This window comes from Notolepis coatsorum (assembly GCF_963971535.1).
Source record: "Notolepis coatsorum genome assembly, chromosome: 17".
Lineage (NCBI taxonomy): Eukaryota > Metazoa > Chordata > Actinopteri > Aulopiformes > Paralepididae > Notolepis > Notolepis coatsorum.
The window spans coordinates 18,694,824-18,718,779 of record NC_140181.1 but is presented as its reverse complement, the minus strand read 5'-3'; the positions used below and the strand labels follow the sequence as shown (position 1 = coordinate 18,718,779).

At 46.5% G+C, this 23,956-nt stretch overlaps 1 protein-coding gene across 4 annotated transcripts in view; it reads left to right on the top strand.

Moving 5' to 3' along the window:
- Positions 1-23,956, top strand: part of pan2 (poly(A) specific ribonuclease subunit PAN2) — a 64,878-nt gene that overhangs the window by 1,200 nt on the left and 39,722 nt on the right. For all 4 annotated transcript variants that reach the window (XM_084332846.1, XM_084332844.1, XM_084332845.1 and 1 more), the window contains exons 2-12: positions 1,051-1,356; positions 1,500-1,669; positions 2,087-2,207; positions 3,809-3,886; positions 10,725-10,995; positions 11,728-12,073; positions 15,458-15,554; positions 16,753-16,875; positions 18,871-18,990; positions 19,136-19,264; positions 23,509-23,708. In XM_084332846.1, coding sequence (XP_084188972.1) covers positions 1,069-1,356; positions 1,500-1,669; positions 2,087-2,207; positions 3,809-3,886; positions 10,725-10,995; positions 11,728-12,073; positions 15,458-15,554; positions 16,753-16,875; positions 18,871-18,990; positions 19,136-19,264; positions 23,509-23,708 — 1,943 coding nt within the window. In that variant the 5' untranslated portion in view covers positions 1,051-1,068. The remainder of the gene's footprint in view (positions 1-1,050; positions 1,357-1,499; positions 1,670-2,086; positions 2,208-3,808; positions 3,887-10,724; positions 10,996-11,727; positions 12,074-15,457; positions 15,555-16,752; positions 16,876-18,870; positions 18,991-19,135; positions 19,265-23,508; positions 23,709-23,956) is intronic.

Here is a 23,956-nt window from a genome sequence, read left to right as displayed (position 1 = left end):
CAATTCGAAACTGGCCCCTGTAAATGTACAGTATATGTCCGACTCCTAACCCAATAATACACGAGACCCTCTTCTTGGGACCAAGTAAGGTTTTGCCGATATTCCAATGTACAGTTTTGCTTGTACAGTTGTACAGTTCCCCCCCCCCCTGTCTACCCAACCCCCCATCCCACCACCTCCAATGTACAGTCCCCCCCCACCCCACCTACCCAACCCCCTCCCCACCCTACCTACCCAACCTCCTCCAATGTACAGTTTCTACGTCAAATGTATATACTCGCTTTTTCAGACTCTTTTTGTATCATAAAAGTACTGTATTTGTAAATCTGGTATGTCATAAATGTATAGATGTAGCAGTACTGTCTATCTGTATGTTGTGTATGTCATACAAATGTCCTAACCTAGTTGTACAGTAAATGACCAAGTAAGGCTTTGTCAGTATTCCAATGTACAGTGTAAAATGTGTGTGTGTCCCCTACCCAACCCCCCCCCCCCCCCCCACCTCCAATGTACAGCCCTCACCCACCCACCCAACCCCACCCCACCCACCCAACCTCCTCCAATGTACAGTTTCTATGCCAAATGTATATACACTCTTTTTCTGGACACTTTTGTATCACAAACAGTACTGTATTTGCAAATCTGATATGTCATAAATGTATAGATGTAGCAGTACTGTCTATCTGTATGTCATGTATGTCATATATGTTATGATGAATTGAAAATGGGGGACCCTGATGTAAACAAGACGAAAGTCTTTCTCTGGTCTGCATCCCCTTAACAATTGTATGTATTGAGCTGTACTGTACTGTACCCATTCTGCAATCTGTTAATACACTTTTCAATCAATCAATCAATCAATCAATCAATATATGTTATGATGAATTGAAAATGGGGGACCCTGATGTAAACAAGACGAAAGTCTTTCTCTGGTCTGCATCCCCTTAACAATTGTGTGTATTGAGCTGTACTGTATTGTTGTACACATTCTGCAATCTGTTAATAAAGTTTTCAATCAATCAATCAAACTGTCTGTCTCTGTCTCCCTAGGTTGATTCAGCAGTACTCATGATGAACTTTGACGGTCTTGATCCAGGGATGGGCGAATACTCGCCTACCCTCCACGGGACCCTGGATGCAGGAATGGAGCCCTCAATGGACCTGCGGCTAAATCCCAATTTACTGCAAGGCGTGGACCTGGACCCGGAGGGTCTCGGTGTGCCCGGTCCAGACTCCCTGCACCTGTTGGAAGGCATGTTCTCCGAGCTCCACAGTGCGGTTGCAGAAGTCGGGGTTCCAGTTACTGCAACTCATTTTGATCTGCAAGAAGAGATGCTTTGGATGGGAAACCATAGAGTAAGTAACATGATTACGATACAGAACCAGGCTAGTAGCAATACCATGTTAAGTCGGGTAGTTTCATAATAATCCAATCAAAATGCTTGGGTTACTATTTTGCTCTGATATATTTTTTTCGATGCCCTCTTATCTTCTTACAGGGTCACGTAGGTTCCTTCTTCGGGCCTACGATGGGTCGCTATTCTTCTTTCCAAGTGCATATGACTGATGACGTCCGCCACATCCAGAGCTTAGAGACGGGCGTGCTGTTCCTCACTAAGAGCAACCTCAAATGCTTCACCCGCGGGGGCCTGTTCATGTTCGATTACCCGTGAGTTGCGAAAGCCTACGATTTTTTTCATTTTCACAGCATTTGATGCTAGTTATAGATGATGCAGATGCAGAGAGACTCAGACTCAGCTTCTTCCCACAGGCCATCAGAACACTGATCTCTTCACACACGAGCACACATGAGAAAGTGCTAACCCTTTGTTGTGTGGCAGTGAAAGGGTTAACCGTCTGTAGTGGGGTAGTGAAAGGGTTAACCTTCTGTAGTGTGGCAGTGAAATGGTTACCCGTCTGTAGTGTGGTAGTGAAAGGGTTAACCCCGTGTCGTGTCGTGTGGCAGTGAAAAGGTTAACCTTCTGTATTGTCACGGTGAAAGGGTTAACCATTTGGTAGTGAAAGGGTTAACACAGACATCAACGTTTTCATTCGTCATGCAGTAAGAAGGGTGTGCGTGTTTCAGGATGGACGAAGGGGCCGACATGCACAGTGTGCTCCTGACCGACAACAACACCTTGCTCATGGGGGGACTGCAGAACTATGTGGCTGAATTTGACCTGAATACTGTCCAGGAGACCCAAAAGGTGAGACCACTGCTTTATCATCCAAGCAGACTCATGAACACTATCTAGCAATTATTATTTTATTGTGTGTGTGTATATGTATTTAGTTTTTAAAGTATTTTTAAGTACTTTACGTACATTTGAGCTGTGGCTCCCCTCGGACAAAACGATTGGAAAGACGAATGTCGTTTGTCCGAGGGAGTTTAGTTTATTTGACAATTATTAAAATACATGTTATCTAAAATTAGTCATGCATCCTAAAATGATCAAGGATGGCACAAAAAGTCACAGACTTATTTCCATTGTGGTCCTTTACTGTAGGGGCTGCTGATGGTGCATTAGGATACTGTAGGAGCTCCTGATGGTGCATTAGGCACCGCAGAAATACAAGCCTAAATATCCCATAAAGCCATAAAGCCATACAAGTACATACACAAAACCTAAAAGAAAGAAGTATTGTCTTAAAATGGATCAGGACAGTGGATCAGGAGGTTCCAGGTTCCATTCCAGCTTCTCCTGGCAGCATGTCGAAGTGTCCTTGAGCAAGACACAAGACACCTTTTTCCTGTGGTTGATAAGTACTTTATTTATCTTAAGCAAGATTGGGCTGCACTGAACACACAGGCAAGTATCAGTACCTGTTTCATCATCAACTGCCCAATATAGGCACTTCGTGGGGGGTAACAGCGTGTTGCAGCCAACACTCTAAACAGCACTTCCACAACCTGACTAATAACACACCAAATAAAAAATAGGATAATATACAAATCTAGCCTTTGGAGTTATTCAGGCTGCGCACAGCACTGGGGAAGAAACTCTTAGTAAACTGAGAGGTAGTGATTGAATGTGTGAGTGAACGGGTGAATGTGGAGGCATAAGTTGCAAAGCGCTTTGGATAAAAGCTGCTATTTAAATGCAAATTTGGAAACGCTTGCGTTTTCTTGGCGAACCGACATTGTTGGCACAAAAACATGTTTTTTTAGTTTTTCTGACAAGTGTCTGGGGTATGTACCTGTCAGGTCCTCAGGTTTCCGCATCTCCTATAGGCTATATTGATTGTGTGGGAGGGTCTGAAGGTGGGATGAGGGGGAGGAGTTCCAGGCTCTGAGAGTGTATGCAGTGATGAATACATACTAGGCGTAAGCTCAGGGGGGACCGTGCTTTCTCCGTTGTCACCCCTAAAATGTGGAACGAGCTGCCGCTGCAGATTAGGCAGGCCTCATCACTGTCCCATTTTAAAAGCCTCCTTAAGACCCACCTTTTCTCTCTGGCTTTCGACATCATGTAGCTTGTTGATTTTATGATCTTATTGTTTTATTGTGTTATTGTTGTATCGTTTTGTTACTGTGTCCTTTGCTTTTAAATACTTTTAAGTACTCATCTATTTTAATTTGTATTGTTTCCTATGTTTAATTTTTTTTAGTACTCTTGTTCTCTTATCTATTTTTAGTGCTACTTATAGTTTTTTTTATATGGTGTCTCTGTACAGTACTTTGTGCCCCTGTGGCTGTTAAAGTGCTTCATAAATAAAGTTGGATTGGATTGGATGAATGAGAAAGGATTACGTTTTCCCCCCCAAAAAATTATGTCTCTCTATTTATGGGGATATATTATATTTCCAGTTCACAGTGGATGTGCCCGGGGTGGCAATCATACGCCAGTCCAACCGTTTCTTCTTCTGTGGCCACACATCTGGAAAGGTAAGGATAAGACGGCTTGCTTCAAGGTCTTTAATTATGCAAAAGATATTAGGCAGGTTTAAAATAGTACTGTGGCACTGAGGGTTGTGCCAGCTCCTCTCACTGTTTACTTATCTCATGTTTTCATATTCAGAGTTAATTATATTGTTTACACTGTTTTATTTGCTCTTATTTTCATATTCAGAGTCAATTATATTGTTTACACTGTATCTTTTCTCATATTTTCATATTCAGAGTTAATTATTTTGTTTACACTGTATCTTTTCTCATATTTTCATATTCAGAGTTAATTATATTGTTTACACTGTTTATCTTTAGTCATATTTTCATATTCAGAGTTAATTATATTGTTTACACTAGTGTTTATCTGTTCTCATATTTTCATATTCAGAGTTAATTATATTGATTACACTGTTTATCCTTTCTCATATTTTCATATTCAGAGTTAATTATATTGTTTACACTGTTTATCTTTTCTCATATTTTCATATTCAGAGTTAATTATATTGTTTATACTGTTTATCCCTTCTCATGTTTTCATATTCAGAGTTATATTTCGTATTGCATCGCGTCCCGCTCTGAGCCTTACGAGATACTCCTATCTCCTGTGATACCTAATGTATCTCCCACGAACAAAAACACATGCACCCCACCTGTATGGGGCCCCGCCCCTTATGGTGGTACCGCCCATATAACCATGACCCTGGTCATGAAACACTCTTCCTCTATTTTCGTCCCAGCGTATTGGATGCGTGCACCATACGAGCTAGCGGAATGAAAAGATTAAGGAAGATTAATAATGTTGGAAGCTTACCGGAGGTTGCTGGCCCCTGGCATCTTCGACGCATGTTTTCGGCGACACGACGGGCCTGTGATGTTCCTCGTTGATGACTGCACATCGAGGTTCAGCTGTACAAGGCTGGCTGTCGGGCCAGCTTGTACTCAGGTAGGCCCTGTGTCTTCAGGCATGGGTATTAGTGTTAGTAATGCTGGTTTGTGTTGTTAACACAACCTTGTTGTGTGTTGGCGCCAGGGGCAAGATGGTTTGGTGAACGTTCTCTGCAGGGAACGGTTTCCAAGCTGTCTTGGGCGTGCTGCTAAAACATCTAAAGCTATGCTAACATGCTATCGCTACTGCCGCATGCTATCACTACTGCTAATTGCTATGCTGTTTTAATGTCTCCGCCGTGAGATGTTGTCACTCTCCCGCCTCTTGCCCGGTTCATCAATGAAGGTCAGTCGGTAGCTGTTGTGGGGTTTTGAGTTCTATTTACCTTTTTCGGGTAAATGGGTTGACAACGGGGTAGGTCGTGGCTAGGTTCTAGCCAGGTATTACCTTGTGTTCCGGCGGGGTTTGTTGAACGGTGTTCCCATCTGGGTTGGCGTCGGGTAGTGGGGCTATGGGTCCAGCCGACATGGTAAACATGTTGCGTGTCTGTGCACAGGCAATTGTTGTCTTGGGTTCCACATTGCCTGGCGTTAGGCTGCAGTAGTATAAGGGCAGGGCCGCTTGGGAGAAATGTGAGGCCCTGTGCGTTTTTAGACGCGAGGCCCCCCATCTCCTGGGGCGGCCCTGTGTAGGGGGCTATTGTTTCATTTTGTCACTCTGCTATGGGAAGGTCTGTCTTGCTACAGCTTTCTCTCCTCTCAAACCATTCATACTGACGGTCAATCGGTATACTGGGGGAGTAGTGCGGGGGGGGGGGCTTTGTTTACCTTTTTTGGTAAATGGGCTAAACTAGGGCTGGTGTTCTGTTGTGAATATTTTGAATGAAGACGGGTCTGGTCCGTCTCCCCTTAAACTTTGTGTGTATGGGTTTGCTCATTCTACAGTTTTTGTGGTTTAGCTCTTTTATTCATTTAACCTTTTCATGGTCCACACCACAGTGGAGGGTGCTGTTTGCAATCACCACTGGTGCTCCATGTTAACGTCAGTCCTTTGTTTTTGATATATTGAAAGTTTGAAACAATGCCCCGCCCGGCCGACACCATGGGTCGGCCTGGCGAGTGGCTGGTGGGCTGTTAAGGCTTGTACCGCCACGGTATGGAATTGGCAACGATTAGAACTGTGTTCGAATTGGTGTTTTTTCTATTAAAAAAAATGGTGTCTGGTGGAGGGGCCTTGGGGCCAGCCGACGTCGACACATCGCGCGAGGTTGTTGACGTTATTAGCTTTGACCCAGCCGCAAGCTATAACCGCTCAGGGTTCCCCTCTCCACAGGGGATTTTGGTCTTCTGCTGGAGCGCGGGCGGTATTGTCCTAGGCCCTACACCGCCTCACACCGCGCAGCCAGAAGAAGAGAGAGCACGGCCTCGTCAGCGGCGATGACGGGGCCCTCGACAGGCGGCCATGTTTCCCCCGCCAGTGGTGCCCTGGTTGGAGAATCGACAGGGTATCGCGAGGCCGACAGTCTTGGCGGCCGAGGGATCGGCCATTTTGGGTGATTTCGGTGTTGGTAAACCACTCCGTCGTCATTTTGCCGCGAGCAGCCCGCTCCCCGCTCAGTCCGCTTTCTGTTACCCTCAGAAGCGGGGCTCTGGGTGTGTTCCTTTGGCTGCGGGCCGCGAACCTTCTTGAAGCGTATGCGGCCCCATTCTTCGCTTCTCATGGAGACAGGGGCTGACACCCAGTTGATGGCTGAGCCTGGGTCTGTCCGTGAGAATGTTGTGCTGTCAAGCGGCTCCCACACCTTGAACTGTGTTGGTTGAGCCTGGTGTTACGTCTGTCAACTTAAGTGTTGTCAGCAGGGGGGCTCGAAACCTTTTGAGGCACACAGTGCGGGCTTCCCCGGCCTCGCCTTCGCCAGGCCAGGTATCATGTTGGTGCTCCCACTCCTGGAATATTGGCAAGTGGTCGCAGCTCACATGGTTTGGGGTGGTAGTGATATCACTGCAGGGCTACGGTGTGTAGGAACCCATGGGGGCCTTACACCTTGCATGTCCGGCTGCAGAACAACTCCTTCAGCATGTTCTGGAGGGGTGTTCAGTGGGGGGGCTTTTTTGATCGGAAGCCCCCCGTATCAGACAGGCCCTTTTCTGTCGGGGTTCCCCCTTGGGTGCGATTGCCTCGTGGGTGGTGTCAGGGTCAGGTGTTCCGACACGGAACGCGCTCCTCGCACGATTCCAGGGTTGTCTTCGCACAGCGGGGGGGACCGGGCCAACTATCTACAGTTCCTGGCGGACCTGCGCCACGTGACGGCGGGTGCGTTGGGAGTGTCGTCACATATGACTACGGCAGTACCATATGTCGAGGTAGATGGAGAGAATGGTGAGGCGGGGACTTGTGTTTACACAACCCCACCCGTTTTCAGGTTTGGTACAGACCCTGTTGTCGGGGTCTCCAGCAGGGACAGCTCTGGTCGACGAGATCCAATCTCTGTGGACGAAGCAAGCCATCGTCGTGGCGTTCTCCTCCCGGTGTTCTCTGCCCGAGAAGTCGGGAGGGAGGGGTGTAAGACCCAGGCTGGACCTGTCCCATGGGAAGGTTCAGCATTTTTTGGATCGTCTCCTACCTGTTGAACACTGTCAGGTGGGGGTCTGGTTCTCCTCCATAGACCTGTAGGATGCGTATGCGCATCCCCGATCTTCCATCCTAGGGCTTACCTACGCTTCCTTTGCAGGGTTAGCGTATGAGTACCAGAGGCTGCCGTTCGGTTTTCTCTGGCTCCCCGCATCTTCACCAAGTGCGTGGAGGCCGCACTGGGGCCTCTGCGTCATCCGGGGTTACGGAGTGTTCTGCCCTGATGACGTTCTGGTCCTTCGCGGTCAAGGTGGATCGTCAGGTCTCGTACCAGGCAGGTCTCTACCAGCCTGGGGTTGCTGTAGACTGGATGTAGAGTATTCCTCTTCCCAGTCAACGGTTGGAGGGCTATGGGCATCCATCTCAGAGCGTGTTGTCAACACGCTCGGGAGGTTCCGTCCTAGGACGGTTACGGCGCTGTCTCACGTCGCGTTTTCACCGACGCCTCCCTCGCTGGTGATGCGTCGGGCCAACGCAGTAGGGGGCAGCTGGCAAACCATGCTGCCCGGTCTGCGCTACGTTCAATGTGTTGGTGTTGAAAGCGGTCCTTCTGGTCCACAAATGGTGTTGATCAGGACGGACGATACGACGTCAGTACGCTCCCCCTGTCTGCACCAGGCGGCGGGCGGCTGGCTATGGGCGTCCTCCATCTGCGCGGCCTAAGGGCTCCCCACATCCCCGGCAGGGAGAATGTGGGTGCAGGTGTACTGTCGCGGGGCGGCCCTCATCCTGACGGGTGAGGATTGCGTCTGGACATGGCCAGGCAGGTCTGGGACCGATGCCGTGCCGCCAGGGATTCTTCCCCATACATCTGTTAGGTCAGTTGTTGGGACGGGTACGTTGAGGGGCGCAGGTTCTTGATCCTGATGGTGTTACCATCTGGAATGCGCATGCTCCCTCCACTGTCGCGCTTACGCGGGCAGATGACGTATGTTCCAAGTGTGGTGTAAGGCGGGGGGCCAGGACTCAGTCTCCTGCCCCCTGGTTGCTGTCCTTAGTTACCTCCAGTCTCTCCTTGATAGACTGTCGGCTTCGACGGTGAGGGTATATGCAGCAGCTATATCCTCCTATCATGAGGGGTTTGAGGGGATGTCTTGTTCAGCCACCCTCTTGTGAAGCGTTTCCTGCTTGGCGCTCGACGCGTTAAGCCGGTGCAACGCTCCTTGGCTCCGACTTGGGATCTTCAATTGGTCCTCGGTCGGTTGTCCTTGGCCCCGTTTGAGCCGCTCGAGCGGGCGCCGTTGGGACAGCTGTCCTTCAGGACCGCGTTCCTTCTGGCTGTCACTTCCGCTAAACGCGTAGGTGAGCTCTGTGCTCTCTCGGTACATCCAGAGTGCCTGTCTTTTCGGACCGATTGCGGTGTCACTCTGCGACCTAATCCTGCTTTCGTGCCTAAGAATATCCGGAGTTCCTTCCGCTCCCGGGATATTGTGGTTCAGGCGTTTCGTCCTCCTCCTCACACTGGTGAGTTAGATGCGGGCCTTCACCTGTCATGTCCAGTCCGTGCTTGGGGATTTACCTCAGCCGTACTCAGGATTTCAGGGTTACCGACCAGCTTTTTGTCTGTTACGGTGGGGCTCGTGCTGGTAAGGCACTGTCGGAGCAGCGCCTGTCCCATTGGTTGTGCGAGGGTGTTACCCTCTGCTACACGCTGGCTGGGCAGGATCCCCCTGGGGGCGTCAGGGCGCACTCCACTCGTGGGGTGGCTGCCTCTGCCGCTCTCCTGGGTGGGGCCTCGGTGGAGGCCATCTGTGCTGCAGCTTCATGGTCCTCCCCGGGCTCCTTTGTAAGGTTTTTCCTCATGGACATGACCGGGGGTTTTGTCTCCCAGGCGGTTCTGGGGTCTGTGGCCTTTCCTGCTTCCCGTCCTTTGGTCGGGTAGCAGGAGTGTATGGGTATGGGCCGCAGTGTGTTGAGTCACACGTGGTTCCGCCTGTACGGTGTGTTCAAGGGGTTCTGGCTCCCTCTTGTTCGCATTCAGGTGGAGTTGACTGCGCCCCCCTTCGTTAGGAAGGATGGGGTGACAGGGCTCCCCGCACCCCTTGATGTGGGCTTACGGGTCCTCAGGGGGTACATCTGTCGGGTCTCGCGCCCGCTCTTCCCCATTATCTCGTAAGGCTCAGAGCGGGACGCGATGCAATACGAAATATAACGATAGGTTATGTAGATAACCTAGTTATATTAGTATTGGCTAAGCGTCCCGCTCTGCGCGCCCTGAGTTCCCTCTTGAGGGATCTTTTCCTGGGACGGGTTTTGGCGAGGAAGGGTGTTTCATGACCAGGGTCATGGTTATATGGGCGGTACCACCATAAGGGGCGGGGCCCCATACAGGTGGGGTGCATGTGTTTTTGTTCGTGGGAGATACATTAGGTATCACAGGAGATAGGAGTATCTCGTAAGGCTCAGAGCGGGACGCTTAGCCAATACTAATATAACTAGGTTATCTACATAACCTATCGTTAATTATATTGTTTACACTGTTTATCTTTTCTCATATTTTGTTATTCAGAGTTAATTATATTGTTTACACTGCTTATCTTATCTCTTATTTTCATATTCAGAGTTAATTATATTGTTTACAATGTTTATCTTTTCTCATATCTTCATATTCAGAGTTAATTATATTGTTTACACGGTTTATTTTTCTCATATCTTTATATTCAGAGTTAATTATATTGTTTACACCATTTATCTTTTTTCATATTTTCATATTCAGAGTTAATTATATTGTTTACACTGTTTATCTTTTCTCATATTGTCATATTCAGAGTTACCGTACTTTTCGCACTATAAGCCGCACCTGACTATAAGCCGCAGCAGCTAAATTGAATGATGTGTACATATATAAGCCGCACTGGACTATAAGCCGCAGGTGTTTTAATGTTTAATTACCATATGTAATTAGCATTGGGACACAATACTGTCGGACAAATAACAAGAATTAACTCATTTACAAGTTGTATTAAGTTTAGCAAATAAGGGAACAGATAAATAACATTTCAATGCAGTCAAAAAAGCAATATTTTGATTTTTACATTTTCGGGTTTGGTCATGTCGAGTCACATATAAGCCGCACCGTTATATAAGCCGCAGGGTCGAAAAATGAGGGAAAAAGCCGCGGCTTATAGTCCGAAAAGTACGGTAATTATAATATTGTTTACACTGTTTATCTTTTCTCATATTGTCATATTTAGAGTTAATTATATTATTTACACTGTTACTGTTACTTACACGGCGACCGTCGGTTGTGTGATAGTAAAGGGTTAACTCAAATCAATCTAATAAATCTCCCCTGGGATCTCTCGTGTGCCGAACCAGGTGACCCTGCGGGACCTACGCACCCTCAAGATGGAGCACGAGTTCGACGCCTTCTCCGGCAGCCTGTCGGACTTCGACGTCCACGGCAACCTGCTGGCCGCGTGCGGCTTCTCCAGCCGGGGGATGAACGGCCTGGCGTGCGACCGCTTCCTCATGGTGTACGACCTGCGCATGATGCGCGCCGTGACCCCCCTCCAGGTGCACGTGGACCCCCTCTTCCTGCGCTTCATCCCCAACTACACCTCCCGCCTGGCCATCATCTCCCAGACAGGTAACTACACCTCCCTCCCGCCTGGCCATCATCTCCCAGACAGGTAACTACACCTCCCGCCTGGCCATCATCTCCCAGACAGGTAACTACACCTCCCGCCTGGCCATCATCTCCCAGACAGGTAACTACACCTCCCGCCTGGCCATCATCTCCCAGACAGTTAACTACACCTCCCGCCTGGCCATCATCTCCCAGACAGGTAACTACACCACCAGTGAGCTGGTCAGACTAGAGGTGATGGCAGAGAGGGGGATGAGAAGGAAGCTGGCTGCTATCCTGGAGAATCCCTCCCACCCCCTCTACGACGAGCTAGTCAAGATGAGAAGCACGTTCACTTCAGTCACAGACTCATACCCCCCCGACACTCAACTAACCACCTCGGCCAGTCCTTCATACCAGCGGCCATCAGGCTCCACAACAGTGGGCATCCAACTACAACTACTAGGAACCTAAAAAGGACAATAACACTACCTTATGCATACTGCACCTTATGTGAATACTGTATATTTCAGTTAGTTAATTATATTGATTTGATATATTGTTTACACTGCTTGTTTTTACTACCTGTACCTCCCCTCCCCCTCCCCCATGCCTGCTATGATGCCCGAATTTTCCCAAGGGGATCAATAAAGGAATATCTTATTTTATCTAGGGATGGGCATTTTAAAGAGAAATCCAGATTGATTGATTACTGGTGTAACCTTGTTGTCCTGTGTCGTCTCCTCCGCCCAGGCCAGTGCCAGTTCTGCGAGCCCACCGGGCTGGCCAGCCTGGCTGACCTCTTCCACGTGAACACGGTGGGGCAGCTGCTGATGAGCTTCGACGTGTCCTCCAGCAAACAGGCGCTGGCCTTCGGGGACTCCGGCGGCTGCGTGCACCTCTGGTCCGACGCGCCGGAAGTGTCGTTCAACGGCTACTCGCGCGACACGGAGTTCGCCCTGCCTTGCCTGGTGGACTCGCTGCCGCAGCTGGACTGGAGCCACGACCTGCTGCCGCTGTCCCTCATCCCGGTGCCCCTGACCAGCACCGAGGCCCTGCTGTCCGACTGGCCCGCGGCGCAGGCCACGCCCAGCCCCAGGTGGGGCGCTTTTTTAAAATTATTATTTACCTTTTTTCACACCATTTCAGCAAAACAATAAAAATCAAAACATTGACAGAAAGTGTATATAAAGGTGCCGAGTAGAGGCAAGAGACCCAGATGGGCCTATACGGGGTCTCAACTGATGAATTAAATCATTGGATTAAAACAAAAAAAAGTAAAGTAAAATAAGTTCATAAATTCTTTTCATAATATAATAATAACAATAATAATCAAAGTAACACTAATAATAACAAAAACAACAACATTAATAATTAGTCAAAACAAATGAACATGGGGGCGGCTAGGTGGTGTAGTGGGCAAGGCACTCGCCACCAGTGTGGAGACGCTAGGATTTGCGTGTTCGAATCCAGCTCTCCACATTGTTTTCAGTTTAGCTGGTCGTCCGCAGTAATACACATTGGCCGTATTACGGGGAGGGAAACTGAAGGGTGGGGATCGGGCGTTGTGAACAAGCGACTCCTACAAGTCGGTTGGTGCGCCTGCGCAGTAGAATCAGGAAGTGTCGGGGGCAGCGTGAGCCTCCCACGCGTTACTCCTCGACACTGAGAGATCGAGCTGCGCAGGTGAAAAGATGCGACTGCTGTTACCTCAAGTACCGGAGGGGACTTGTGCTATGTATGACTTAGTCCACATTGCAGCCGGCTTGTGGGAGGCAAGAAACAGCGTTCGTGACAGGGGAGGGTTGAATTGGATGATACGAAAATTGGGATGGGAGAAAATATAGAAAAATGGGAGAAAAAGTGGATAAAAAAAAAAAAAATGAACATGGGCGGTTAGGTGGCGTAGCGGAGATTGCGTTCGTCACCAACCCCCGGAGCTGTGAGCTGGATTCGCCTGTTCGAATCCAGCTCACAGCTCCGGGGTTGTCACCAGCTTGGCTGGCCGTTCACACTAATACAATTGGCTGTATTAGAGGGTGGGAGAAGCTGGCGGGGTGGGTCCGGGTCGTTGTAAACAGCGACTCCTACAGTTCGGTCGGGGCGCCTGCTAAGCGCGGATAGGACTTGAGTGGGATAGTGTGATCCTTCCACACGCTACGCCCTCTCAGGGAGGTTCCGCGCTGCCAGGTGAAAAGAAGCGGTTGATTGGCTGGACGTGTGTCGGAGGAAGCACGTGGTAGCCTCCACTCTCCCAGATGATCTGACTGTGGGGGGTAAGTGCGCAGCGACCAGGAAGTGGATTGGGAATTGGCATACGACTAACATTGGGATGGGAGAAAATCGGAGGAAAAATGGAGGGGGAAAAAGATAAAAAAAATAAATAAATAAAAAATTAACATGAAACTGTAAAACAAAGTGACATTAATGGTTTTATGAGACAATGTATTTAAGCCTGGATTTGAGTGATGAAATAGATGAGTGCATTTTTTATTTTTTTTTGTATTTTATTTTCTATTATTTTTTAAACAAACATGACAACATAAAATTAGATATACAAGCATTAATTAACAGTGCACATCCAATGAAATCACCATTTAAATAAATGTCTTATACAAGATATACACCTAATACCTGCTATCTAATACCCTACACACATATGCTCTCGCTCGCTCCCCCCCCGGGCCCCCCCCTTGGATAATCCATCCATTATCATTCGCTCCTAACCAGGCACTACAATTATATGCTAGCTTTTATTCTCTCCACCACTTCTAACCACATTGTAATTTTGGATTCACTGAGACCCAAAATTCTTGCTGTAGATATTTCTAGATAAATCACATCGAGATATGTGAGAATCCAGACCTTCCGGCACATTTCTTCCGGTTGAAACCATCGTGATGCTATCAGCTTTTTAGCCGCTGTGATACCAGATAAAACCAATCTCTTTAGCTGTATAGGTACTGCACACTCAAAAACATCATTCAACAGTAATACAGAGGGGTGTACAGGTATATTCAGAGTTAAGAGATTTGATAATTGCTGGGTCACTTCTTTCCAGAATATCTTGACTGGTGGGCAGTCCCAGTACATGTGCATATAAATGTACCCTCGTCCCCATTTGTACATAAGGAGCATTTGGAGTCTTGTTTAAGACCCATTCTGTTCAGTCTTATAGGAGTCAAGTATGTCCTATGAATATAGTTAAGATTGATTTGTTGATGGTCCGGGTTCCGTGATGCAAGTCGAACATTTGCCCAGGCTTCTTGCCAATCAAAATCTATTTCCAGGTCTGGTATATCCCTCCTCCAGACTGAGTCTGAGAAAAACCATTCAAAACCCTATATAATAAAAAAAAAAAATCCACCTTTTCTCCTTATTTTTCTATTTTAATTTCGTGTTTCCAATTCTCCACTCCCCTGTCTTGAACGTTGCTCGCATATGCCCCCCACTGGTCGGTTGTAGGGAGGATAGAAGCCTTGCATCACGTGTCCCCTCTGGTACACGAGGAGGCAGCCTGTCACATCTTTTCACCTGCCAGCGCGGACTCTCATTGGCGAGGTGTAACGTGTGGGAGGCTCACACTACCCCCGCCATTTCCTGTCTCTGCTGTGCCGGCATCCCAACCGACCTGTAGGAGTCGCTGTCCACAACGTCCAGATTACCACCCATCAACTTCCACCCGCTGACTCTGCCAATTGAGTCAGTATGACACCCGGCCCAAGCCGGAGGCAACGCAGACAGCCGGATTCGAGACCGGAGTCTCTTGCATTGGTGACGAGCGCAATCTCTGCTGCGCCACCCAGCCGCCCTTTTTATAATACATTTTGAGTTCATTTTCATAACGCGATAATTTGCTGTGTAATTAATTAATCTAATTAACGCGATAAACTGACAGCCTTAATTTTTATGTTTACTTCTCCACTGTACTATAATTCTATGACCTGTATCATGTCTTCTACTACCTGTACCTCCCCTCCCCCCTCCGCCATGCTGCTATGATACCTGAATTTCCCCAAGGGGATCAATAAAGGAATATCTTATCTTATCTTATACAGAGCGAGTTTCTTTGGTGTAAGTACCAGGGTTCGCACAAGGTCCTTGAAGTGCTTGATTTTTGACAAAAAAAGTCGAGGCCTGGAATACCTTGAAAACAGCAAATTCTTTAACAAGGTGCTTAAAAAGTAATTTGAATTCAAATCAACCATTCGAATTGAACGTTTTGTTCATTCATGATAAAATTGTTCTGAATCAAGAAATTGCATTTTTTTAATCTAAAGTGTAATTAATTGTCAGAAATTGGTTTTAAGCCATAAATATTTTTTAAATAATAAAAAAATAACACATTTAAAAGTTAATTGGATCATTTTAAATGCCTTTTTAAAATGAAAAATAGTGCTAAGCTTGGAAAAGTACTTGAAAGTCCTTGAATTTAATTTTGCAATGTCCGTGGGAACCCTGAAACACCTTCCTCCTGTTCCAGACGAGCCCCGCCCGTGGACCCGGAGATCCTGCGCACCATGAAAACCGTGGGCTTCATTGGTTACGCTGCCAACCCTCGGACCCGCCCGCGCAACCAGGCACGTGGACTCAGGGTTAACCCTAACCCAGGAAGAGGCAGACACACTGTTTTTCATTTGGTTTCAAACCTCTATCTAAACTCGTAAGACACTGAGGTTACCTCTCATTTACAGCGACGACAAGCTTACAAAACAAGCAATTTCAGCAATCAGCAATTTCATACATATAGGCACAATGAATAAGAATAAACAATAGAAAATCAGCTAAGACGGTTACAAGTCGACACACGGTGGTCGGAGATCATACTTTAAAAATGCAGCAAGAGACGGAAGAGCCTTCAGCTTCAGAGTCAGTCAGCATCAAAGGAAAAAGCTGTTTTTCCCAGTTCAGAGCAAACTAGAGGAACCCTAAGAACCAACTATAACTATATAGATATAAATAAATGTGTATTTTTACAATTGACACATCATGCTTCTCACACTACTTGTTTTTAGATGGTATCTCATTTCAAGTTTATTATAATCTTTTTTAAAGATAGATTTTCTTATGGCATTTCTGCTTCATTGAAGAGCGCGGTAGAGATTGACCGGAAACCTTGAGCGAGAGAGTCTGGGGATGACCTGCAAACAAAGGTCTCCGGGTTTGAACCCACGACGCTGTGATCACCTGGGTGTAGCTCTCTCTAGCTCAGTTAAGGCTCGTTCCGACCGCCCCCCAGCCAAGTCCAGCAGCGTGCCTGCGTTCAATTCACTTCCAACGTAGAGAGGAGCGTATCCTGTACCTCACGCTGTACCTCGTGGCTGTGTACCTCGTGGCTGCATACGCTCCTCTACATCGGAAATGTATTGAAAGCAGTCACGCTGCTAGACTTGGCTGCCGTCGAAACGAGACATTAGCCACCAGGACACAGCGTCTCATCCTAAAGGAGACATTAGCCAATAGGACACAGCGTCTCATCCTAAAGGAGACATTAGCCAATAGGACACAGCGTCTCATCCTAAAGGAGACATTAGCCAATAGGACGCCACGTCTCATCCTAAAGGAGACATTAGCCAATAGGACACACATCTCATCCTAAAGGAGACATTAGCCACCAGGACACAGCGTCTCACCCTAAAGGAGACATTAGCCAATAGGACGCAACGTCTCATCCTAAGTCGTTAGGTCATGGGGTTCTTTTAACTTTTCTCTTTCTGGTGAATATTTCCATGATTGACATCTCCGTGGTCCAATGAGATTTGTTTCCTCTTGTTTCAGCTTCCCTATAAGATCAAAGAGGTGGAGCTTGATTATGATAATTACAACAACCAGGTCCCCGAGTCGCCCATTGGACGTGACGAGGAGCCACACCTCTACATGGTGCCCAAGAAGTACAGAAAGGTCTGTCTTTATTTATATCTCCGTAATCATCGTATAGCGACGTGAAGGAAGGTTATGTTTTCACCCCGTCTGTTTGTGTGTTCACTACATATCTCGACGAGCGACGGCTGGATTGCTGTGAAATTGGCTGTGCACGTTCATGAACCCGAGCGGAGGATACCTATTGATTTTGGTGACCCCATGACCTTTACCTCTGTTCAAATGAGCGGGGAGCAGGGAAAGAGGTGACCAGAAGCGGCCAGCAAGCCGGCCGAGGCATAAACCTGGGAAGGTTTTCTTCCTGGGATGTTATTTTTCTGAAGCCAGACATGGTCATAGTGGTCGTAGTGGTCATTTTATACAGGGTTTGCACCTTGAAGTGCTTAAAGTTCTTGATTTTTTACCAAAAAAAGTCAAGGCCTGGAATTCCTTGAAAACAGCCAATTTTTTAACAAGGTGCTTAAAAGGTCCTTTAATTGTTCTGAATCAAGAAATATAATTTTTGGGAACCCTGTTTATAATACTGAGGGAATCTTTGTTTGTCAGGAAGTGGGATTTTACTTCTTTGAATCTAGGTTTCAGAGAGTGCTGCTGTGGATGTAATTCAAATACAAGCACAATAATACAGTAACAATCAGCGTACTGAGGGGACAGAGGCCAGAGGTGAAGTAGAAAAGTGCTACACATCAAAGCAGGAGCAGCAGGTGGCAAGGATTTCAGATATGTTTTGTTTGAAGTGACACAAAGAGATCGGAGAGGCCAATTTGAGACGTGTCTGGAGGTCATTCCAGGACCAAGGGCCGAAATAAAATAGGCTTCTTTTACTTGCCTCAGTCCGCGTGGTATTTTAAGGCGCATCCAGGTGCTGGATCTGAGATTGAGGCAGTTTTGAGTTAATTCAAGCTTGGAACTGATGTACCATGAAGTTTACCAAGAACAGCCGTATATATATGAAGACATACCAGTGCTGCAACCTGCGTGTAGCCAGTGAAGTCCAGCCAATCAGTGAGTAAAGTGTACACTAGGGGTGTAACGATTCAACCTCACAACGATTCGATTCGATTACGATTCTTCAGGCAACGATTCAATGCATCATGAAATCTCTTCATTTGACCACGATTCGATTCGATTAATTCGAATAATGCTGCAACCTGCGTGTAGCCAGTGAAGTCCAACCAATCAGTGAGTAAAGTGTACAGTGATGTGTCCTATATGGTGAGTTGGAGAGACATCTCAGCAGCATGGTAAAGCGGATTGAGTTTGGCTAAGGCAATAGGACAAGCAAATCTATAACCTACGTCACGATAATCTAGTTGTGACAAAAAAGGGCCATAACCACCTGTTTACGGGAGGCGGGGGAAAAGCATGATTTAACCTTATAGAAAAAAGCAACTGTGAATTTAAGTTTTTTGATTAAAGCATCAATATGATTTAATCTAGGTTCTTGTCCAGCCAGATGCCAAGGTATTTGTAAATGTCAATAACCTCAATAGAACAACCGTCAAGGGTGAAAATAGAGGGGGGAGAGACAGTTGACCTAGTTGGAGCAAATACCATTGCCTTTGTTTTGCTACCATTCAATAGCAGTTTTGATTCAATGAGAGTAGGCAAAATCAGATTGTAAATTTGTGACAGCAGCCTCAAGAGAAGGAGCACAAGAATACATAACTGTATCATCGGCATATATATGGTATCGGGAGTGAGTTGAAATGATCACAGATGTTATTTACATATAATAGAAAAAGAAGCAGACCCTAAATTTAACCTTGTGGAACCCCCTTTTCTAAAGTAATTGGATCAGGGACAGAGTTACCAAGCCTAACACACTGTACGATCACGGAGATAGCTCCTGAACCAAGCAACCACATTTTTTACTGAAACCCACCCTCAGTAGAGTATATCGCAGCTTCGATTTGGGAAACGCTGCTTTTAAAAATGTCTTATGTAATTTGTTGTATAACAAAATGGTTGATTCTGGCCCATTTGTGACGAGGACACGTGTGTCCCACCTATTAGGTCACCATCAAATACTCTAAACTGGGACTGGAGGACTTCGACTTCAAGCATTACAACCGAACCCTGTTTGCCGGTCTGGAGCCTCACATTCCCAACGCCTACTGTAACTGCATGATCCAGGTAAAACTATTACGTCACGACTTCCCACTGTGTATTCTCATCTGCATCTCTTGAATCGAGTTCAAGATGGATTGTTTCTGCGAGGTCGTTTGAGCGTTTTTATTCAAGCAGAGCTGTTCCCCTCTTGTCTTTTTTGATGCGTTAGGTGTTGTATTTTCTGGAGCCGATCCGCTGCCTGGTGCAGAACCACCTTTGCCAGAAGGAGTTCTGTTTGGCCTGCGAGCTGGGCTTCCTGTTCCACATGCTGGACATGTCCAGAGGAGATCCCTGTCAGGTAGTCCTCACGCAAACATATCATACACATATAGGCAACAGTAATAATAATAATAATTTCTTATATTTATATAGCGCCTTTCAGGAAACCCAAGGCGCTTAACCCTTTCACTACCACACTACAGAAGGTTAACCCTTTACTATCACACTACAGACGGAACCGTCTGTAGTAGGGGTGGGAATCACCAGAGGCCTCACGATACGATACTATCACGATACTTGAGTCACGATACGATAGTATTGCGATACTAAATATATTGCGATATGCTGAGTATTGCAATATTAATATTGCGATATATTACCTTTTTTCAACTGCAAAGTAAAACCTTGTCAACATGTTTTATCTAATAAAATAAAGTTTTCAGTCTGTTCATCTCACTTCAATAATTTTTATTGCAGAACATGGTATTTTCTCAAGCAGACAGATGTAAACACTGTAATCTGTGTTGCATGTACCTGACAAACTGAACTGTTTGTATTACAGTCATATTATTCCAACTTAACTGAATGCACACGTGTGCGTGGACTACTGTACTATTACAGGTATTGAAATGAACAATGCAACTTCCTTATACAAAAATAAATAAATACAAAAAAAAATTAAGTTTTTAATAAATAAATAAAGAATTAAATATCGATACTTGGCGTCCCTGTATCGATACAGTATCGCCACGCAAAGTATCGCGATACTACTACGTATCGATATTTCCCCCCACCACTAGTCTGTAGTGTGATAGTAAAGGGTTAACCTTCTGTAGTGTGGTAGTGAAAGGGTTAACCCGCTGTCGTGTGGCAGTGAAAGAGTTAACTTGCTGTCGTGTGGCAGTGAAAGGGTTAACCTTCTGTATTGTCACAGTGAAAGGGTTAACCGTTTGGTAGAGGAGGGGGACAAACTAAGGGGACAGGGAAAAAATAACAATTGGGTAAAAAAGAGGGAAGTCAGGCATTGATACATTTGGTGAAGAAGTGAGATTTGAGTTGTGATTTGAAAGAGTCCAGGGCCCTCATTTATCAATGGTGCGTACGCACAGATATGTGCGTAACCCGTGCGTACGATCATTTCTAAGCAAAGTGTGGGACTTATCAATTTGAACATGTGCTTTACTTTGTGCGTATATATACGCACAGCTCAGACCGTGCGTACCTGGAGTGTGCGTAGGACCCGTGTACGCACGGTTGATAAATCCCGATTTTTCTGTGCGTAGAGACATTCTAAATTCTGTGCTTAACGCCTTAACCCATTCTCCGCCACCACTTTGATTCGTCCTAATCCATTCTCTGCCAGCTCTATTTGTCTATGGATATGTTCACCTACTTTGCAGCCTAGGGCTATAACTTTTTAAATTGTATTGCTAAATTGACATTACTATGGCCCATTCAACATCGATCAGCTATTGTTCAGGGTGTAGGAACGTTTTACTTTTTCATTCACACATTCATATAAAAATACTGTCTAGAGTATAAATATGTTTTTATCGTTTTCTGCAGTAATTCATAGAACGTGAGATATAGCCATTTATGCATATATTACATCATCAAATGCAGTTTGCTAGCGATTGACGTCAGATAAAAAATTTCAATTGTACAAGGTCCTAAACGTCATGACTCATCATCTGCTGGTGACCGGAGGGGGGTGGGGTCGTTTATAATGCAATGACCGACGTTAAATGAATCATGTAGTATGGGTGATATGTTGATCATAGCAGTATGGATAATAATAATCAAACACGCTGAAACTCACCGCAGCTTCCTCTGACCGTTGGGTGATCAGCGTGGAGCAGAAAGATCGCTATTATGGGATGTTGATCTAGACGAACCATTTCCGGGTTGTATAATAATATATACGTCCAAATAACGTTGTTTATTGAGTTATGGCAACCGATCGATTATCCAGTGTGTCAAGATGGAGTCCTGCGAGCGATCACGAGTGGCGGACGGAATAGGGGGGACACCAAGCACTTCCGGTCCCACTTCCCCACTTCCGGTTTGGCGATCGGCCACCAGGTGGCGATATTGAACCGTTGGAGAGTTGAGTGGAGATCCCCAGCACCTAGAGCTGCCGCGATAACCGCATTACCGCGGTATCGCTGTTGCATCACGCTCACCGCAGAGTTAGGCTGAATACCGCGTCACTGCTGTTTTTTATCATAATAATAAAGTTGGCTTGCGGCTTGCGGCTCTGCAGATATACCCTACTCGGTTCCAAGCGACCCTATTGGGTAGAAGTGGTACCAGAAAAGTCATGTGAAACATTGCAGACCACTGACTGGTCAGAAGAGAGACGCGTCACACTTTGTAGCCTCAGTCTGAACAAAAACAGAACGCCGGCGCCGCCATCTTTACTGCCTCGCTAAGGATGCATTTCGTTCAGGATTTGTTTGCGACAGAACCAAGCAATAAACAAAAAAGAATGGATTCACTGTGTATTCTGCCTTATTTATTGATGAAACAAAACCGACATCAACCCAATTTACCACCGAGCGGAGAGTTTAGTGTCACAACAAGATCGCTGATGTGTTAAGTTTGTTGTTGTTAATACTACCGTCAGCCGATATACACGAGAGGTAACGTTAAACCCGGGTTTGCTTGGTAGAATACACAATGAGAGGTAACGTTAGCTTTGGCAGAATAGACGCAACGAGAGTCTGGTTAATGTTGTTATTGATTGATTGATTGATTGATTGAAACTGTGTTAAACTCTGGCTTGCTGCAAGCCCTTGGACATCTATGCCCACGGAGCGTTCAGTGTACACAAGCGAGCGGCCCCGCCTGCATTCCCACACGGAGACAAACGGAGTAGTACCTGGCTGCAGTGGAAAAGGAACGAAGTACCAGGTGCCTAAAGCGGGTCGAGTCGAGTAGGTACTATGCAGTGGAAAAGCGCCATTAGACTAGAGGCAGGCTATAAGAGTAGACTACTAAAAAAAAAAAAAATGCATTAAAACTTTTTTTTTTTTTTTTGCGCACTGTGCGGTAATTACCGCGGCGGTAGGAAATATTTTGCAAATTCGTGCGGTAAGGAAAATATCAATACCGCGGCAGCTCTACCAGCACCCGTCAATGATCCGTCGGTGAAATATGAATGCCATGACAGATTTTTTAAATATTGATCTCTGTGATGTCGTAATCCGTCATTGGCAGATTAAGCATGGCGAGGAATGACGTCTGAATCCGTCATTGGCGAAAGATGGGTTAAGAACGAAAATAGAACACTTTCTAAGCATTGTTGATAAATGAGGGCCCAGGGATGTTGCGGATGTCTGGAGGGAGGGAGTTCCAGAGGGTGGGTGCAGCAACACAGAAGGCTCTGGGACAGATTGGTGGTGGGGTTGGAGAGGAGACCAGAGTCAAGAGGACTGCAGCCTCCGGGGTGGGATATATGGATGGAGGAGGTCAGCTATGTAGTACCGGGTTGCAAGGGAGTGAAGAGATTTGTAGGTGATGAGGAGGATGAGGGGGGGGCGGGTTGATGTGGTAAATTAGTTGTTACTGGTTATAGAATAGAATATAAGTACTTTATTAGTCCAGAGGGAAATTCAGCACCAGAGATCGCTCACAATAAACATTTAGGTAGTCAAAAAATATATATATAAGAATACAGTCAAAGATATACATTCTAAAAGAATTATGTGTATACATTGTAAAATATACAGTATAATGTACAGTCAAATGTACAGGAAGATATACAGGGATTTATACAGTCCAGTGCAAAAAACTGCAGTGCAAAAAAAGTCCCTACTTCGATAATGTCTTAACCCTTTCACTACCAAAGGGTTAACCCTTTCACTGCGACAATACAGAAGGTTAACCCTTTCACTACCACACGACAAATGGTTAACCCTTTCACAACCACACTACACTACCACAATACAGAAGGTTAACCCTTTCACTGCCACACGACAAAGGGTACTTTCACAATCACACTACAGAAAGTTAACCCTTTCACTACCACACTACAGACGGTTAACCCTTTCACTACCACTACAGAAGGTCAACCCTTTCACTAACGCACTACAGAAGGCCCTTTCACTACCACACGACAAAGGGTTAACCCTTTCACAACCACACTACAGAAGGTTAACCCTTTCACTACCACACTACAGAAGGTTAACCTTTCACTACCACACTACAGACGGTTGTAGTGTGGTAGTGAAAGGTTAACCTTCTGTAGTGTGGTAGTGAAAGGGTTAATACTGACCCTGCGATTGATTTTGATTTTTGGTACGCCGGTCTCGTCCCCCGCAGGCTAGTAATTTCCTCCGCGCGTTCCGCACCATCCCAGAGGCGTCCGCGCTGGGCCTGATCCTGGCCGACTCCGACGAGCAGACGGGCAAGTCCAGACTGGGCCGACTCATCCAGAGCTGGGACCGCTTCATCCTCACCCAGCTCCACCAGGAGACCCAGGAGCAGGAGGGCCCGCAGGCCTACAGGGGCGCCAGCAGCAGGTGGGGAGGAGGAGGAGGAGGGCCTGCAGGCCTACAGGGGGGAGGGGGATCGTTAGTGACAGCCCTAGCAATAACACAGCCTGAAGCCGACAGACGCCTAAGCTTAACACATTCCCGGCCATTAGATTAGACGGGCCCCACTCTAGGACGTCTAGGGAAGTCGTTTCTGATTATTGATTACCAATAACGGCATTCGTTATTACAACAACATACGCTGATCAGGGGGATGGCTATGAGAACAAGGCCCG